The 20,391-nt window shown below is 38.1% G+C and overlaps 2 protein-coding genes across 6 annotated transcripts in view; one reads left to right on the top strand and one right to left on the bottom strand.

Moving 5' to 3' along the window:
* Positions 1–382: 382 nt before the first annotated feature.
* Positions 383–17,629, bottom strand: hnrnph1l (heterogeneous nuclear ribonucleoprotein H1, like). Its single transcript, XM_069898590.1, has 12 exons — positions 17,474–17,629; positions 14,596–14,722; positions 10,180–10,335; positions 9,561–9,704; positions 6,899–7,037; positions 3,622–3,800; positions 2,883–2,963; positions 2,692–2,804; positions 2,041–2,176; positions 1,883–1,963; positions 1,355–1,459; positions 383–1,274 (listed from the first exon to the last, which is right to left on the bottom strand). The coding sequence occupies exons 2-12, from the start codon at positions 14,684–14,686 to the stop codon at positions 1,153–1,155; spliced, it is 1,347 nt and encodes a 448-aa protein (XP_069754691.1). The 5' UTR covers positions 14,687–14,722; positions 17,474–17,629; the 3' UTR covers positions 383–1,152.
* The window catches only part of LOC138743357 (deoxycytidine kinase 2), a 37,498-nt gene continuing 34,335 nt past the window's right edge, over positions 17,229–20,391 (top strand). Inside the window, exons 1-2 of one of the 5 annotated variants that reach the window (XM_069898594.1) lie at positions 17,229–17,694; positions 18,269–18,398. In XM_069898594.1, coding sequence (XP_069754695.1) covers positions 18,386–18,398 — 13 coding nt within the window. In that variant the 5' untranslated portion in view covers positions 17,229–17,694; positions 18,269–18,385. The other 4 variants (XM_069898596.1, XM_069898595.1, XM_069898597.1 and 1 more) reach the window with 4 other exon arrangements.

Raw genomic sequence — 20,391 nt, 5'->3', positions numbered from 1 at the left:
GAGGTGACAGGTTTATTTTGAAAATCCTGCAACTATAGGGCCTGGACCCAAGATGGCAGCACCTACAAGGGGTTGCAGATTCCAGGGTATGAAGAAGGCTGACCAGAAAAAAATGGAGCAGCCAGCTGAAGGGGAAGCAGGTATCAGAACCAGGGTGCTAAAGGTTTGGATCTGGACCTCAGGCTGCTGATTTGGACTGGAGTCTGTGTGGCTGAAAGCTCCCTGACTGAGGGTCAAGGTGCAATTTCTGGTAATAGTGAATATTTGCCTTACAACAGACTATAATACAAACCATAATTCCCATGAAATATGTTGCCACTTAATATATTTGCAGTACACTCCAGAAGTCTTACATTTCAAAATAATCAATTTTGCACTATACTTTAAAAACAGCAAAGCTTTATTGAGTGAGTTTTTTTTCCACTTTGCACCTTACAAATTTGAACAGAAGTGACTTGTCAGATACCATGAAGTCTCAGATGTTTTGAGACTTGAAGATTAAACCCTACAACAGTCTAAAGAAAAATTCTACATTAAAATTTATTTTGTCGTAGAGCATCCAAAAATGCTTCATCATTGACTTTCTAAAAAAGTAAACCAGAGACTTTAGACAAATAAAAAAAAAAGTCAAGCAACAAATAAGCACATAATTGTTCTCACTTTACACCCACCAGTGTTTATAGTTTCAATGAATTTTATATTTAATGTACTACCACATTACATTTTTATACAGTAAACCATACTACACAGCCAATTAAACTTAACATTGGGGTTCCAATCCCATCATACTGGGAATTTAAATGATTAGTCCTGAAGGCCAAATTGATTGGTACCAGTAAAGATGCAATGTACTTTGTGTGCTTGATAAAAAAAACAACAAATCAAGCCCACAAAAGTAGCATACTGCCCTTGTGTAACAAGTTACACAACATGCAAATTTCAATAACTAGAGCCCAAATACTAAAATGATACTCAAGTTTAAAACTAAAGTCAGGGAATGAACACACTGGTACCACCCTAGAATCTGTCAACATAGGAAAAGGCTTATGCTGAATTCTAGCCATAATGAAAGGAATGCATATACTGAATTCACATTTCATAAGCATAACCAAGTTTAAGCTGGTAATTCACATCTGTTAAATAATGAAAGTGTTACATCCCCCACCCACCACTCATGCTTGACATTGCACCCATGCCATTCATTCCCATAGATGCTCTGGTTCCAGTTCCGTAGTAACTTCCATTCATTCCAGCTTGGCTACCTGCAAAATAGTCTGAAAATCAAAAGGTTTTCCTCTGCACTTTCACAAAAAGGTCAGACTTAAAGGCTGGTAGAAATGTATTAGATACTCACCATATGCACTCAAGCTTGCTTGACTTCCATAAACACCATATCCAGTGCTTAATTGTTGGCTACTAGGACTGCCATAGCTTGGGCTTGCATAACTTGATTGGCTTCCTAAAATAGCCACTCAAAACAATTAGAACCTTTTATACAAATTCTCTCAAAGGCATTATCCCAAAATCAGAGTCATTTATATTCAGAAATGCTGCAGCAGTCAGAAAGTAAAATAGCAACAATTTTCCTTGACCAATGAAAATTACTGATCAGTGACAGAAAGACAAAAAAATTAGCTTGACCTACCAATAAAGCTACCAGAAACTACATTCTGATAAACCACAGTAAAAGGTATCCTTACAAAATCTTACCAAAAATAAATGTTCAAAATTTACAAAGATCAAGTCAAGTTATACTGACTTTTACCCTAAAAAAGTTAGATCTTCTATCATGCAATAATTTCACTAATGCATCTAATGTTAATAAAACAGTCACCTGCAGACAAAAGCTTTTTTTTAAAAAATAGATTACATCTCTACTCACCCAATGCTGCAAGCTGAGCTGCATAGCTACTGCCACTTCCTCCAGAAGTAGAGTTCAGGAAGAGTTCTACATATCTATGCTCTTTAAAACAAGAGAGAAAAATTAGCCAATGTTGTACTTCCATTACAATTCACTACAAAGCTTGGTTCTCAACTTACGCATATGGGCTTTGTCTTTTGACATTGCAGCCACAGCATCCTCATGGGTGGCAAACTCAACATCAGCTTCTCCTGTAACTCTACCATCAGAACCAATTTCTATGTGGACTCTTACTGGGTTCAGTGGCGAGAAAAACTGAAGCGAGAAGACAAAATATATTTTAACGTGGATTCCAGGGAAGAGGGCACAGGAGAAGATATCAATTACTTCAGAAGTACAAGTATACAAAGGCAGCCCCAAATCTGTCATCAAATTGCATGCATCAAGGGATTCACAAATCCAATATTTCAGAGCACAGCCAAGCAATTCTTTACAAATTTTCTTTAATCATACGTTAAAATGTTATCATTGGTCAATTTTCAAGAGCCCAAACTCTGCCCTAAATACAAAAATGTTAGTTGAAAACAAGATTAAACACATAATTTATAGTTTGTTTACAAATGCTCGATTTTTCCTATAGAAAAAAATCAGATGTTATGAGACAGATTTGCAATCAATCCCAGAATATACATTACTTAGAAATTTTCTCAAGAACCATCTCAAATACAGACTTGTTTAAAAACTATCAGAAAATGCTGGGAAAACCATGCAGACTTTCAGCAATCAAAAAGGGCACCATAAATGAAGCATACAAAAACAATCCAACTTACATTGCAGATATCGTTTTCTGTAGCGCGAAAAGGCAGCCCTCTCATGTGCACACAATGACCAGTTGTAGTTTGAAAGCTAGAATCGGTGGCTGCATATGCTTGTGCAGTCAATGCTGTCGAAGCAACATACAATTAGATTTTGATTACATACATATTTAAGTTCTATAATTTAACCAGCTAAAACAACTTACCTCTATCACGACCATATCCATGGTCAGACCCATAGCCATAGGCATCACCATATCCATTGTAATCGTCGTAACTCCCATAACCTGGTAAAAAAAAATAAACTTTAGACACTCATTACCTCAACTGTATATTCTTAACTTGCTACTAATTCAGTTCCAAATATAACCAATTAAAATATCATTAACTCAGCTTCAAATGAAGGTGAAAATCAAAAACTGCAGATGCTGGAATCTTGGGCAAACAATCTCAAGAAATTCAGCAAGTCAGACAACATCCTTGGGTAGAAATGGTCAATGTTTAGGGTCAGGACCCTTTAGCAAATGATGTTGCATTACAGCAACTGGAAACTGGATGTCTTAACCAAATTCATCCTTGTGGTAATTAAGGCCAAGATCAAACAGATTTTTGAAGACTGCCCCTTTATGGTGAAACAAGCTATATTGGACTAAACATGAAGCACACCTGAACAGGCTGCAAAAAAAAAAAGCCCCTTTCATACAGGGCTCTCCATGCTAATCACCATTTAAAAAATAACAATAGTTGATGACCAGTCACAAGGCAGTGACTGGACACATTAGAAATTTGGATATTCTATTATCAGTGGATTACTTAGATAGTATTGTCTAGTTTAAACCATGCTCACCAATTAAGTCTTCATTATTACTCATAGCTACTTAGTGGTCTACATTAAAATAGTCTGCACTATTAAAACTACAGCCAATCTCCCCTTCAATTGCTTACCACCACCATACACTCCACGTCTCATCTTCTCATACGATCCAATTCTATTGGGAATACCATAAACTCTCCCAGCCATCGGTCTATCGTAAGGACCAGGTCTTTGACCACCCATCAACTTCCGTGGAGGATCATAGTGGGTTCGCACTTCAGCCCGACTACTCTTGAAAATTTCAATATACCTAAAAGATTATGCAGCATATTTAAACATTTTAATTTTGGTTGATCTGTACACAAAATGTTAATTGTACACTGCAATGTAAAATACCATAAACATGCACTTCCCATAAAATATTTAAGACCATAGACCACAACTTATTTTAACAATAGCATTAAAATACAAATTGTCCATGTAAATAATTATAAATTAAAAAAGATGATTGTATATTTCAAATGCTTTTCAAAACCTCAAGTTGCAAGTTCAGATTTTGGAATAAAAAGATACTTCAACATTATACCATTACTGAAACTATGACAACTTGAGAAGATATTTTTGCAACAAACAAGTTATGAAGCATTCTTAAAATTAATATTTTGCTTTCAATGGGTTTAGATAAAACCACATTCTTGTCCTAAGCTGCAGTTCAGTGGATTGTATATCATACAGAAAATTCATTCTTTGAATGATCTTCAACCTCCACATATAAAGAAAATATGGAAGAGGGTAGTCATTTGTGATCTAGTGCTCATAGGAGCCAATTAGCATTTTGACCCTTTAACTTTGCCTTTAATAATTTCCTATCCAGTGCTTCAATCTAAATTGAAGCTTTTTTTCAACTGCCAAGAATGAAATAAAATTTATGCCAGAGGTGACAAAAGACATTAATTCTTTGTGGAAGTGTAATTTCTTTCAAAGAACAAGGATGACTATATGTATAGATGGAGAGTTAGTGGATTTGTTCAAACTCCATATACAAATAGGATACATCATTAAACAGGAAGTGAAGTAGGGAAAAGTTTGAAATACAATATGACAACCATCTTCCAGTTATAGAAACCAATTTGTGTAGTCTTGCCACATAATAGCAAAAGAAGTTTGCCAAATTCTAATTCATTAAAAGAATTACAACTTTTACTGGCAGCTAATGATCTCTCACATTAGAAATACAGGTATTACATTCCTCACAAACCAGTGACAGAACCCATTTGCCATTCATTAGTAGGTTTCCCTATCACTTCCATTCAAGAGGTCTTCAAGTCAGTAGTCGATAGATATATCAACATCATTTACAACTCCATCCCAGCACAAACCCTGGAGTATTTTTATTATAATTTTTCAGCTTCTCTGAATGCTGGAGGAATATTAAAATTGAAACAAATGTCTGCTCAGAATTAAACAACAATTTAATGAAAATCCAAGGCTACCTTTTATGGGACTTCAAGGCAAAGAGAAGAAAAGAAACTGCCATTTAAAACTCCAATTTGTAAGAATACTTTAACAGCAATTGTGAATATCTTCAAGTTTAACCTTTTTTTAAAAAAAGTACAGTAGCACATTTATCAATTTCCAAAATTCTTTACCCACCCAATACAGTCAAAAATGCCGTAACAGTATCATTTAAATAACAGCTAAATAAATTGTGGTCAAACCTAGTTGATAAAGGTTGAGATCATAATGGACCAGACCAGAGGATCAATTATTTTGCCCAGGTGTCAGAATATTTACCTTACAATATCAAGAGCCAAGACACAAATTATCAAGATTCCAAACTAAACTGGTGTTTTTGCATAAGTGCTTCAGGGTAAGGAAGCAAGAGTTTGGTGAAGGAGGATAGCCAAAAGAATTTTTTTTTAAATAATGGAAAAAAGATCAGAAGAACAAAGATCCTATTTGTATTTTGGAGGCTAAACAAATTAAGGTCAATTTGAAGACATTAAGCTGGTTGACATGAAGCTTTCCATTGATGTGCATGTCAATTTCACATTTAGGTCCAATATTAGGACTGTTACAAGCCAGGTGCAACATTTTACAAAGTTTACTCATTTTGGCAATCTGCCCAAAGCTCATCCACAGCACCTCCAATTCCACTTTGCCACTAATTGATTTGTTTTTAATTTAGTTAAACACAAACAGCAAGTACACCATCCTCAAACCAGTGGTTAATACCAAGCCATTTTATGCAATAAAAATCATTTCATTCACAGCCAAGGAGAGAGACCTTGCCCCAACTCTCCAGCCCGATTAACCAAAAAGGTCTCAGGCATGGAAGGAAATTGTTGAAAGTCACTGTACGAGGAATAATTGTGTACTTGACTGTCAATCACATACGGTACTTTGAAGAGGTTGAAAAACTATTTGCCATAAGTGCTTTGAAAATAGGACTGCCCTTTAATGTACAAGTTATTGCACCCTTATCTACAATTGCATCATATCCAAAGAACACATCTAGAGCAGGGACACCCAAACAATGACTGTGGTAAACCGCAACTTAACTCAAAGGAAAACTTTGGATATTCTACTGTGCACAACATCCAGGTCATCCAAAGCAGTGAGACTGTTCCAGCATCATCTCCCATCTCAATTGTGGAGGAAGCAATCACAGTTGGGTCAGGGGATCTCAGAGGACTGACACTGAGAAGCTTTCCCCCCCCCCCCCGGGGAGGGGGGTGGTAAACAGGGATTATTTTAACAAACAAGGCAAAAAAGATGCAATCGTAAAATGCAACAATCTGAAGATTTTCACCCTAGACGATAGCATTAGGAATATAGTCAGGCACTCAAAGTAGACCTCAATCCTCTCATTAAGGTCTCCTTTGGTATTCTTTAAGGCCTCAAGTTCATGGTAAAATTTTGCCAAAATGTTGAGTAATCAGTATGCAGTTTCTTATCACTGCATGCACAAAGGCTTCTGTGCACAAAGCAGCAAGTGCACTTAGGTTGTAAGAATTTTAACCCACTGCCTTCCACTCAGTCTTGACCGATATTACATGACCAAGGGTTTGGGCATCCCTGATATAGAAAGGAGACAATTAATTTCTTGGTGATATACTAGTAGCTAAGTTCCGAACATTTATTGAAATGGCAAGTAGCTTTTCGGGTTACCTACAATACTCAAAAACATAATTAAAGCAAAAATTGTGTTATGTGCTTAATTAAATATTTTAAATTATGCTTAATCACATTTTCTTATGGTATTAAAAGCTGCAAATTGTGACAAACTTCATTTAAAATCCAAAACAAAAGCACATCCAGATGAAACATTCGCCATAGTACTACAGCAACTTGTACTAGATAACAATCATATACCATAAGAAAAGTGACTCATCCATCCATCCCCACCTGTGCCCTATTCTCTCCTTGTGTTTCTTTAGAGCCTTTTCAGCTATATCCTGTGTGGCAAACTGCACGAAGGCCTCCCCCGTGCTCCTCCCCTGGTAGTCCATCGGCAATGTTATCCCATTTGGCACGATTTCCAACCCTTCAACCCAAGGACAAATAACCCCAGTGGGGGACAGTATTAAAGGGTGCACATGCCCATGATTACTTATGACTTTGCAATTATAAAATTTAAATTACTAAAAGCTAAAACTCAAGAATAAAAGTGCACTAAAGTGTTATGTGACAATCTCTGTGTACAAAATATACATGTATCCTACAATCCACAGGAACATCCTGGGTTGAAGCACAGATATGCGTGTCACAGAACACTTTCGAACAGAACAAGATTCTATTTAAAATAGCAATTACACTTTTCAGATAGAGTCTCAAAATAGAAAATTAGAGCAACATATACAACATAAATGCTTTCTGTACATTAAAATATTTATTTGATATTTAAAAAAACAAGCCAACCAAAACCAAAGATCACTTTCTGCCCCTTAATTTCAACAGTTCAGGAGATTCAGTATTACATGTTCAGATCTCAAAGTGGTTATACTGCCAAGTGTAAATCTAAATTTACAAATGGACTGAGGAGGATAGAGCCAAACATACAGTTGGTCTCACCCAATACCTCCGCACACAAGGCTAAGTGTGGGGGAACCTATAGCAAATTTTCATTCAACCCCTTTCAACCAGTACCTAGCCCATCTTCAACTGCCCCAGAGTCCTTCCATAGGTAGTGCATTTCTCACCTGCAAGCCTCAGTTGTGTAATTGTATAGTTACCCAAGGAGCCATTAGGAAATTAATGGCATATTAAGCATGCAGCTTGAAGTTGGAACATCATGCTGAATCAATGACAATTTTCTGGCCCCCAACTCTCCTCCTCTTCCCTCCTCCCTCTCCTCCCTCCCCTCCACCCCAATCATAAACACATTTAATTAAAGAAACAGACAGGCCAAATTTTCCTGGCTAGCTCAACACCATGCAGCTCTCATATGAGCATTGAAGTCCACCATGTGCAGACTCCAGAAATTTGCATGTCCCATCCTTCAATATTGGCTCATAGAAGCCCAAATACTGATCAAAGTGGGACACTGATTGGAATTTTAGACGCTTCAGACACAAATGTGTGCCATACTGCGTTGTATTGCCAATGGCATCCTCTTAAAACAATAGAAGTCTTGAAAGAAAATTATTAAATCCTTGTGTTTATAAGGGTAAAGCATAGGCTCCATAGAAAACTTAACGACTGAAAACCAAATATATTGTATTTGGAGAAACCACTGGCAGTAGGACAATTTGATCAGTGTATGAAATTATTTATTTTGCCAAAATTCAACTTGGAAATTTGAGTCACATATTACCATTTTATTACAAGAAGCCAAGAAACGTCACCATAGTAAGTGCATAATAATCACAAATTTCATTCTGAATGTGGACAAAAAATTACAAGAGTAAATAATACATTTTTTTTTAATTATGTAGTGTTCTTTGGGTTTTAAATAATGTACAGTACTTGACAGCATACAAGACCCACTTTCCCCCAAAAAAAATTGGCTCAAATATATTCCCCAGGTCTTGAATGCAAAGTTGAAATTTTCAGTTTCCCAGCAGACCCTATGCACTGAGGAAACTGGGCGCTGAATTGTGCCAGGGAGAAGCAGCAGCCTGACCCGGCCCTGGTGGCAGATGAGCTAGTCGCTACACCAGTTGGTGTGCACCATGACTGCAGCATGGACAGCACTAGGCTATGGTCCTGCTTCGGCACAAAGGCAAGAAGCTGCTGGAGACCAAAGGAGATTAGTTGCTGCGAGGGTGCTGAAGGATCGCATTGTTTGATGCCAGGAGAGGCTCCACATGCACCAGCACAGCTCTCCAGCTCAGAGGAAACCCATCCAATTCCAGAGCTTCTGCCACCGCTCACTTCCCCAGTGAGGAGGCCATAAATACATTAAAAGATATTTTCTTAATATTCCTTGATGAAATGGGAGGTGGTTTTGTATGCCATAATACAGTAATTTCATGTATTCCCATCTAAAAATATGCAAGTGTTCAGGTTAAAAATCCAGTCATGTGTAGCATCAGAAGTTGAATTATCATCTACTGATCACTGCTTTAAGATTATTTTATCTCGGTTTTACTGGAAGAAAAGTAAATCTAATTAAATTCCATTGTTAAAGCCAATGCTCAGTATCTTGAATAGATTTTGAGGCAAAACAATAAATGAAAAGGAGAAAATGTTTATCTTGTCTATAATGTGGGATTATAAACTGGTGAAACTAAAAATTCTAATTATTTTTTCAAAATTCATTGCAATTTCACAGTTCTGCTCCAAATCAGCAAATGGTGCTCACAAAGCAGAGTGAATAATTGACCCCAATTCAACACAAAGTGACATTTAAATTAAGTAACAATTTCATCCACACGAATATTTCTTCACCACTTGGTGACTCATGCTTAACACATTTAGACTAGTTTCAAATGGAATGAACACAAAATACCATCTGGAACCAGAAATTAATACTATTGGCTCATTCAAATAAAAAAATATTAATAAAGACCATTGGCACTAAACAATTAAAAACTTACTGTTTGAAATAAAACCTTTATTTCTATACCTGTAAAAAACTGTACTATTTCTTCCTTGCTACAGCCAAATGGCAGTCCCCTAAGACGAACACAGCCATCATTTGATGAATCCGGGCTATTGGGGCCAGTATGCTTCAAAACCCAGTCCATTTCAATGTTGTTAGATTTAAATACTGGATTTAAAAATAAAAAAGTTAAGAATACATTTTCAAAAAACAAAAGTGAAAAATTCAAAATTTAAGCAATCCTGAAGACAAATAGTTTTTATTTCATTTCCTTTTTACAAAGCAAATTCACAAATATTTGGTAAAAAATGCTTTGAACCATAAAAAACTACAGTACAGAAAACAGGCCTTTCAACCCTTCTCGTCTGTGCCAAAACATCATCCCTCTAGTTTCACTGACCTGCATCCATTCCATAACCCGCCAGACCACTCCCATCCATGTATCTATCCAATTTATTCAAAAAGCTAAAGAGTGAGCCCACATTTACGTCGGATGGCAGCTCATTCCAAACTCCCATTCTGAGTGAATGTGTTCTCCCAAACCTTTCATCCATGTCCTCTCCCAATCCAAGTAGAAAGAGCCTACTCACATTTACTGTCTCTTCCCCTCAAACTTCTGCAAACTCAAAATTGCAGAACTCACCTTCAACATATCTATGGCCCATACTTTCTTTATCTTTTTTCATTGCCATTTTAACATCCTCTTCAGACTCTAGTTGAATAAATGCTTCACCACTGGGTCGGCCTTCTCTGGTATAAGTAAAATGAATTCCAGAAACCCCATTTGGGATTTTGCAGTCTGAAATTAAAAGTCCATAAATGTATACATTTTATGCACATTCCATTATGAATGCTTAATTATTGTAATAGAATACAATTTTAGAAATTGTAAACATCGTGAGTACATTAATAAACAGACCAAGTCTGATTACTCAGTTATTCCAAGACAATTGAAGGCACAGAAAATTGTAGTGATGAAAATGTTTAAATTCTACAGTCTAATGATTAAAAAAACTATTCTCAGGGCAACTTTAGTTTCTCAGCAATGACCATATGACTCTTCTACACCCATTCCCCTACCCCCACCAATCCAAGAGCCATTTTAACATTGCACCTTTTGTTACAGCATTGATGGCTATCCTTAATAGATTAATGTTAAAGACATTAACTGCAGCATTTGGATCAAAAGATAGTAAGGGGTGAAAAAAAGAAAAAAAAAATCATGAAAGCCAGGTGAGTAGATGGACCCGAGCTCCAGCAGGCCAGGTTCAATCCAGACTTCTAGCATTATGTGGAGTTAGCATCATACTTCTGTGCATTTCCTCCAGGTGTTTTTGTTTCCTTCCACATATGAAATGCAGGCAGATTGATTTGTTTGTTAGCTGCTGCAGATGCCAGTGGTAACAGTCAATGAAAATATGGAGAATGCAAAATTTGGTTACTGTATGGTTAAGTGCAGGTCCAACAAGAGAGTAATGCTGGAGACATGTGCCATTGAATTCCTTTGCCAATATATGCCAGAGGATATTCTGGTAGTTTATGTATACCATTGATAATCATGATTATCATTGAGAAAGGATACAATTTTGTTTTCCTTGTCAACTCAAAGATTGGTCAAGATAATCTAAAATTACATTCTAGCTCTCAGGTTCATGCTCCATGTGCCACACACAAATCATTTAAGACAGCAAGATAAATAAGCTGAAAAATTGTAAACTAGTCATTTTATATTAAGAGTACAGGTATACAATCCTTTATCTGGAACCCTTGGGGGACAGTGTGTTCCAAATTTTGGATTTTCCCAGATTTCAGAAAGCCAGATTTAAACCCACCCGAATTGTGCTGCCATCTCCCCCCAACCTCACACTGCCGTCTCTCCCCACCAGCCAAATTTTGGAGATTTCCAGAATTTAGTTGTCCAGATAAAGGTTTCTGTACCTGTAGTACACAAATAGGACATATTGCAGTGGGTTCAAGTTCAGTTCAATCACAAACTAATTCAGCACCCCTATAAGCTATGTCAAACTACCAGTAGAATGGAAAAAAATACACAAGGCCCCAGCCCATTAGGTATCATACAAGATTTTTACTACAATGCTGTATGGATTGAAGGTTCTGAGGAAAGGCTGAGAAAGCTAGGGCTTTTCTCTTCAGAGGTTGAGAGGCAACTTCAAGATGTACACAATTATGAGAGGCAGAGTCAGCTAGCACCTTTTTACCAGTGGAGCAAGGGACAATACCAGAGGACATCAATTTACAGCAAGTTCAGGAAAGTTTTAAGACTATGTCAGAGGTAGGTTTTTATTTATTTATATATATTCATTTAGTGTGTGTGTGAATGACTGGAATGCATTGCGTGGTGGAAAAAGTGACTGATACAATCTGAACATTTAACTCTTAGAGAGATGGATGCAAGAACAATGGATGGTTTTGCCCTTCAGAGAGAAAGATTGAATGATAGAGATTTATATAGATAGTCTATTGACCACCGCCAGTGGGCTGATATCACCTCAAACCGTGCATCTTAGAGCCTCACAGTTCAGCGGGCAGCAACCTCCTTTGAAGAAGACCGCAGAGCCCACCTTACTGACAAAAAAGGAAAAACCCAACACCCAACCCCAACCAACCAATTTTCCCTTGCAACCGCTGCAACTGTGTCTGCCTGTCCCGCATCGGACTTGTCAGCCACAAACGAGCCTGCAGCTGACGTGGACATTACCCCTCCATTAATCTTCGTCCGCGAAGCCAAGCCATAGATATAGATCGTGAGCTAAAGGGCCCATACTAAGTCACACCTTGAAGGGCTCAAGCCCCAAACATTTGTGTTTTTTCACTTAACCAGTGTCAACAGAATCCTGTTTTACTCCTTAAGTCATACTGTTATATGTTCTATTGCAAATCAGTACAAGTACTAACACACCACATCCAACATCAATTCCCTAGCCAATCCACTGGCCAAAAGTAGCAAAACAAATCCTTTTCTCACCAGGGATTGAAAAATATACACAATAGACAGTCAATTAAAACAGATTTTTAAAAAAAGCTGCACTTGAAACCCTTGCAACAAGGCACAATTTTATACATTTCCAATTAGGTTCTCCCAAACAGACCTCCAAGACTTTCCTCGGCAATCTCCAGTGAAATCAAATCCTGCCTTTAATGAAGTGCTCAACTACACATGGTAGGTACTCAACTGAAGTCTAATCAACATTTTCTATTCTACTGCTCTCATATTCTATGCCCGAACTATAAGGCAAACCTCATCCCTTCAATTTGCATTGCCATCTTCAGGGATCCTTGAACTTGTACACCAAAATCCTTCTACTCTCAATATTAATTGAGCATTCCTTACCTTTATTAGTTCTCCCAAAAAACCACCTCACACTTCCATTGCTCAACCCATCATTCCAACTGATCAATATCAGCCAGAAGGCCAATCAAAAAGAGTGTTTTTTTCCCTGGGGGCTCCAGTTTCCTCCCACCATTCAAAACATTTCAGGGGTGTAGGTTAATTGAATGTAAATTGGGCATCACAGGCTCATGGGCAGAAATGGCTTGTTACTGTGTTGTAGTCCAAATGCAAAAATTATATACCATTGGTCACAGGTTTCCAATCAAAAATCTAACCACATCTTCAACATTTTATCAAAGTTGCAAATTGCCCTGAATAACCTGGACTCGTATCTTTTGGACAAGTTTCCTATGGAAAGGTGATGGGAGGCAATCTTGTCAAATGTCTTTCTGAAGCAAGTACATTAATGTCATCTCCTCATCAACAGTTACAGCTTTGAAAAGCATCACATCAAATAGGACTTCCCTTTAAAGGTATGCTGAACATTCTTGACTGTAAATTAATCCTGTTTTTCCCCCCCCAATAATTTCCCTAATATTTCTGTTTGACTCATCCTTACCACCATTGAATAAAGGACATTTGTCCTCTTCCAATCAACTGTCACTGGTTGCCAGAGATTTAAAGATTTCTGTTGATCTTGCTTCCCATAGCACCTAATACCCATTTCCCTTAATGGTGTGTGTCAACAGTACAGAACTAGAGAAAGGGACGAGCCCATTCAAGAGGCAAAGTTTGGGATTCTGTCAAAATAATTGCAGGTGTCAATGAATTATATTGGAGAATTTGGGAAGAGTAATCATAAGGACCAAAATACAGGAGGCAATACATGTAATGAGATTTGAGCTCTGTGCAAGAACATAATGTATAAAGGTGGAACCAGCAATAAAATGGATTGGAGAAATAGATGAAAAGCCTGGGACTGAAACATGAAATGTTCCACACTTCCCATAAACAAATGGAATAGGCAGCATCCATGTAAGACAATCAACATCTATGAATAAAGGAGCTTGGATCCTTAGCTACACATGATTTGAAGAGTGAAGCAAAGGAGAAATTTTTCCATGCAAGATCAATTACCAACTTCAATCAGGCAAGGCAAGAAAAAAAATGACAATCATCAGGAATACTGTAGCATGAACAAGTAAACTAACTGCATAACTAATCAAGGAATAACAACTTTTGTGGGGTACCAGATTGATATAATGGGTCCACCAGGATAGCCTAGCTGGTGACCTCAGTAAAGTTATGACGGGGCATACAAATGCAGACAAAATTATACTAAAACAGCTGGAAAATAGCCTGATGTTCACAGTCAAGAGTTAAGAGATGGTGTGAAAGACTCAGCATTCTAATTAGTAGGAATAATGATGCTGGGATCTTTTGGCAAATAAGGTGCTGCAAGGTTGGGAGAGGAGACCAAAGCAGCAGGAAAACCAAGTGAATAATGCCAGTGTGCAGTATTTTGTGCAAATCTACTTAAAGAATCATTACAATGGTTTTCTTCCTTATGTCACTGATGCCATACTATTTATCTCAAGTTCTGATAATTTAAATTGTACCCTTGAGACAAAAAAAATCAATACATAGAGCAAAGCAAAATACTATCTAAGTAACCAAATGTCATACATGTATTAACCAGAGTGATATAGTTTGGTGCTTTCATTCTAGATTTTGGCTTACTTGGATCATCCTTAACATTTGACATACCAGAAAAAAATCGCATCACTTCTTCAGCAGCAGAAGACCATGGTAGTCCACGGACACGGACAACACATCCATCACTTTCTGTCGTAGACATAACTTCTTCCAGGTGATTTTAGTCCCTTTAAAAGATCTGAAGAAAGCATCAGCACATTTTTACATTTAAATTTGCATCAGCAGAGAACTAACATTTATACTGAAAACTAAAAGGAAAGAGTTGGCTTTTTCATCTGCTAGAGCTGCTCAGCTTCTCAAAGCACCACTAACTATTCATGTCAATTAATATCTCTGGTCTCAAATCAATTAATGTTAGGATTTTTTCCTCTCTCCTCCTCTACCAACCAATTTAAAAAAGTAATCTCTGCTTTTTGACCCCATGCAAAGAAAAATGGCACTCATTTAGTCTTTATTTTCCTCAATTATCTTTAGTCACCTCACTTCCTTCTGCAAAAAACCTTACTTTAAGTCTAGAATCATTATTAAAAGGGTATTGGCCATGTGGCATCCTAATGATAACAACATTTAAGCTTTGCATCTTGCCACTGAGCCATTGTTGGAATTAATTTGCCATTCTATTTGACAATACTGAACATTGGAACCCAAAATTCAACTAAACATTGGAAAGGATGTTTTTAATCCACCAAAAATTTTTCCTCAAGTATAAACTTCCCTTTCCTTGGAATTCTTCTCTCCCCCCCCCCCCCCCCCCAAACTAAGCTTGTTTAGAAGCTTTAGTGACAAGTGGAATTGCAGATCAATTTTCTGGATAATTTTCACTTCCACATTATTGGTTGACTCCACATATGCATCAGTCCAATCCTCTATTTTATTCCCCAATAATAAAAAAAGGCTATTATTTTAATGCAAGTATTAAGTTGGCATCATAAAATAGCATACCTTAAAAATTTTTATCAGCTTGGATTTGTGATCTCAGAAATGTGGCTTAATTAGAAATAAAACTGACCCAAACAGTAAATGTTATACAGTTAACACTCATTCTGCCACTGACCTCTCTCCATTCCCCTGGCACAATAGCAAATGGTTGCACTGATCTTGTCCAAATATATGTTACCAATAGCACATTGCTGAATCAGACTACACCATAAAAAAATTCCTTTGGGTCACTTAAAAGAATAACAAATTGATGTGGCACCTTTCAAATCCATATCAGAGCATTTCCAAAATACCCGTGTAAAGTCCATTGAAGTAGGATTGCTGTTGTAATACAGCAAATGACCACAATCAATAATATGACAAGCACCAAATCACCCCTCTTAATTACAGAAATAGTCAAGAGATCAGGGACAATTCCTCTCAATAGCATCATGGGAACTCCTATCCCCTCGAGAAAAATGGGAATGGCCAAAATAATGGACAATATGTCTTTATGTTAAAACTTTACGGTGCAATTTATGTTGAAAAACAGACTACATTCTTGAACCCAAGCCAAAAATCAAATTTGGAGTTGGAATTTACACTGCTCAATGATTCCATTAACAAATTTTGGAATTGGCATTCATTTGTAAAATTGTCCCAAAGGAACTCTTACACATTTTTTTTCCTCCTTTAGACAATTAAACTTCCCATCAACTAACCTTTATTAAGTCACAATGATCCTCAAATATTTTAAAAATCCTGTTAGTAAAATGTTCACATCACTGAAAGTTAATGAAGTCATCATCTCTCAAACTATTTTACAGTCATAAAGCATCAATAGAAAGTAAAGGATAATCAATGTTTCAGGACTGGGCCCTCATCAGGTATATGTACACCAAACAATGAATCCAGGCCCAGATGATGTATCCATCATCTGCTGAGTTTCTCCAACACTGGTTTTGAATTTGACCCCCAGCATCTGCATTCTTGTTCATTTTTCTTTGATAAGGGGGAAAAAAAGGAGGCAAATGAATTGCAGCTACTTTAAAATAGCTTAAAACAATTGGGAGCATTTATAGTTTGAACATTGATACAATAATAGTCTTATTGATAAGTTTATGTTGACAAAATTTGCATTGGTTAGCTACTAAAGTACAGACTTCAGCACAAATCACTTCGTAAACCTAACCTGGACCATACCAGAAAATTTGAAAATACAACAAACATGTTGATAACTTTAAATTACTTGAATGCACATCATGGTTGACAAATTTTCAGAGTTTTATGGAATAAATCAACTTTAATACATTTAATAGTAAAAGTGAATATCAGTCTTATCTTTATTCATACGGCGAATCTTCCTCATGTCTAACTACATAGCCAGAAGATTTTAAAAAACCTTGAAAAATAAGTTCTGTGCCGCCAGGTGAAACACAAATCCTCCCCAGCCAGTGGTCTACGAATAAAGGCTGAACACCCTTTTTGAAAGTCTTACGATCTCGAATGCGCCCACTTTTTTCCCTACATAAATAATGGTTAATGGCGTAAAAAGACCAAAACATGGGTGGGTTTTACGTGGCCCACATTTAACACCAAACAAAAAGGAGTTCCGCTTTCCCGAGGCAATCGAATTTAAACCCCAAATCACCTCGGGGTCGACGAACTATTGCAACATTTCGAATCTGTCGCTCATTAAAGATTAAATTTGAGGAAAACTAGTTGACCAATTAATTTGACCAATTTTTAAACACATTAACTGTTTAAAAGATAACACTGGGGTGAAGAAGAAAAAAGGACGATGGGGAGAGTCCCTACTCACAAATCACCAAAAGGCCCAAATTAAGGAATTGTCGATTAAAAGACGAAAGCAAAACGCGAAGGAGACGACGAAGCCTAGGCCGCAAGGCCTAGGTGGAGGCCGCGCGCACGCGCCAACAACGGCCCTCGGTTTCCACAGAAGAGAGGAGTCGCGGTTTTAAAAAAAAACTCACCCTGAACATATACTCACCGAGGACTGACCACTCAAAGCAAAAGAAAGAGTAAATTGGGACCCTCTCGAACTATGGAACTAACAGCGGCAGAGAGTCAGTTAGCACCGCGTCTCCTTCCGTTTCTTTTCTTCTTTTCAAAGCGCGGAGACGACCTCGGCCGACCGGAAACACACGTCACGCGCAGCACGAGACATGCGCAGAGGTCTTCGGGCAAGTGGCGCGGTGCGAATGGGAGGCTGTGAGCTTTGTTCTTCTTCGGGACTATTTTAAAACCGCAGCCAATGGCGTATCTTAAAAATAAACGAAAACGGGGCAATTGATTAAGTTGTGCTTTTTTTTAAACAGGAAACTCGCTATTTTTTTTACTCGTGGATGCACCTGCGATTTTATGTTATTTGGAAATCTCTTCTGTGAATTGGCCTTTCTTAAGTATAATGATTCTGTTCGAAAGATAGAGGAACAGAGCGGATGTAAAGACTAGACCCAGAAGGGCTGTTAAGATCTGTTTTTATAAGTAGAACATTCAAAGTGCTTTAAAATAATCGTGATTTTTTATTCAAAAAAATGAATGTATTATCTACTTTGGAAAGGTAGATAAGAGAGAATAAAGAAAAGATAAGAACGCCCTTTAGTTGCAGAAATTCTAGCCAAGAAGTATTGAATTATTCATTTGTAGCTTGAACAACCCTTGACATTGAACAAACAAAATATATTCTGCAGTTCTTGTGTTAGCCAGACTAAGTCATGTGAGCGTGCATGAATTTTAGAGTTTGTGTTTTTTAAAAAAAATGATAGAGTGCTTTTTTTTTAAGGAAACAAGAGATGGTGAGAAGCTAGAATGTGCAATCTTAGGAGACTGGAGCCCACCTCTTGGTTGTGGGTGACATCCCAAGGAGCACCATTTTTGATAAAGAACAAAATAATCAAGAATGGATTGTCCAGGTATTTCTATTGTGATAATGTCCATGAAGAAGAAATTAAATGTCTGATGTGGTTCCAAATCGAAGGGAATGGACCTTGTAAAGATTGTATCCAGCATGATTTACTACATTAGTTAAGATGAAAATGAGGGACACCAACTGGTTTCAATATTATTGTGAAACTGTTTATAAGTTTGGTCTAAATGGGAGTTAAGAATTATATTAACAGGGAACAGTGAATACAGAGATAGTATGCACGTGAGAGGGATGTCAATTAAGAGTCTTTTGAGTGTAAATGACAACGCCTGACTGAAAAATATAAAAGCAGTTTATTGTACATAAACTATTTGGTACCAGGTGACATGAATGTGTACATATGTACTGTGTATATGTATTGTTTGACTGTATATGTGTTGTGTCTGTACACTGTTCTGTACTGAGGACCAGAAAACACTTATCAGGTTGTACTGGTACAATCGGACAACAAATAAACTTGAACTGATTAGTCACAAATACAGAGTACACTGAGAAGGGTTCATTTGGAACAAAATAACAAATTATCTTTAACATTCACACAGTATATAAAGAGCACAATTGCAGAAAGTAGGAAAGATCAATTGACCCCAAGCAAGGGTAGGATGATAGTCCTATTCAGGAGCCAAATGGCTGTGAAGAAAATATTGTCTTTAAGTGTGTTGGTGTGTTCTTTCACACTCTTCAAAGTTCAGATTTATTGTCAGGATACATGTATAACATCACATACAATGCTGAGATTCTTTTCCCTGTGGGCCAGGAAGAATTTTTCCTTGTCAGTAATGCAAAATTCTGTCCTCAAGAAAAGAGAGAAACACAAAGAACCTCAAAGTACGTGGGTGCGATGAGGCTGATTTCCGTGCCCGTGTAAATGAGGAAGTCCCTTTTTGTCCTCTGAGGTAGAGTAGGCCTTTCTGAGTGCCAACCGTTGAGGCCACTATCAGCAGTGGGGTACGAGCACGGGAGTGGAGGGGGGAGGGAAGCCGGGTGTTCCTGACCCATCAACAGTGGTAGAAACAACACTCGCTGTTATTCTCCGTGCACCTGTCGTGTTGCTGTGTGCCGCAACTACCATCGGTGCTTCTGGTGGGTTGGTTGGGGTTGTGGCGCAGATGGCATAGACTGGCTGCACGTGGAGGGAGCTCTGCAATGGCGTGCGGAACTGCCAGTCTACCTCCTTGGCGATGAGGTGTGGGGCGCTGAAATCCATGTCTGAAACTGCCAAGGATGCAGTTTCGAGAGGATCATAGCCTCAAACAGGAAAGAGTCTCTATGCTCACCCACCAGGACCACCATCTTGTGCATTAGTTTAGAGGGATTTCTGTCACCCAGGCCCTACATATTGAGGATCTGGATGATGCGCTCGTGCTGGCTGAGCTCTATAGAGTTGAGGAGGAGCCATCAGAACTGCTTGTACTTATGCTCCATTGGTGGGTTTTCTATGAAGGAGCTGACTTCGGCAGCTGTGGCAGCATCCAGAGTGCTGATGATGTGCCAGAACTTGATGTCCTCTGAAACAATTCCTCTGATGTGGAACTGGGACTTAGCCAGCTGTACCCAGTTCCTGGGCTGGTTTGCCCAGAAAGGTGGGAGATGCACGCCCACCATGTTGGTCACAGGTGCTGCAACTGTGGATGTAGCTGGTTGCTACATTTTGCTGTGATCGATGCCCACTTCTGGTGATGTATTCGCCAACTTCCGGAAGTGATGACATTGCATCGTGGTGTCACTCCTCAGCTGGCGGCTGAGGAGCATGTGATGCTAAGCGCAGGCTCCATGGTAGTGAAGGGAGGCCCGTGCCATCTTGGAATGGCCGTATGTTGCGACGATTTGACCCATTCATCCACATGGTCGCTTGGCCCGCTGCAGTATGTACCAGTTCATTGTGTATGTGTGTGTTGCATTTATTACCATTTCCCACACTTGTCTTCTGGAAATAAAAATCCTTCACTACAAAAACTGCCCAGAGTCCTTGCCTTTGA

Source organism: Narcine bancroftii, chromosome 9, assembly GCF_036971445.1.
Source record: "Narcine bancroftii isolate sNarBan1 chromosome 9, sNarBan1.hap1, whole genome shotgun sequence".
In the NCBI taxonomy this organism is placed as follows: Eukaryota; Metazoa; Chordata; class Chondrichthyes; order Torpediniformes; family Narcinidae; genus Narcine; species Narcine bancroftii.
This window is presented reverse-complemented; position numbering and strand designations above follow the sequence as displayed.

Coding starts and splice junctions, on each gene's coding strand:
- hnrnph1l (XM_069898590.1), bottom strand. CDS start 14,686: ATGTCTACGACAGAAAGTGATGGATGTGTTGTCCGTGTCCGTGGACTA. Junction 1,964..2,040: donor AAAAGACAAAGCCCATATGC/GTAAGTTGAGAA, acceptor CTTGTTTTAAAG/AGCATAGATATGTAGAACTC. Junction 1,275..1,354: donor AGCAAGCTTGAGTGCATATG/GTGAGTATCTAA, acceptor TTTGATTTTCAG/ACTATTTTGCAGGTAGCCAA.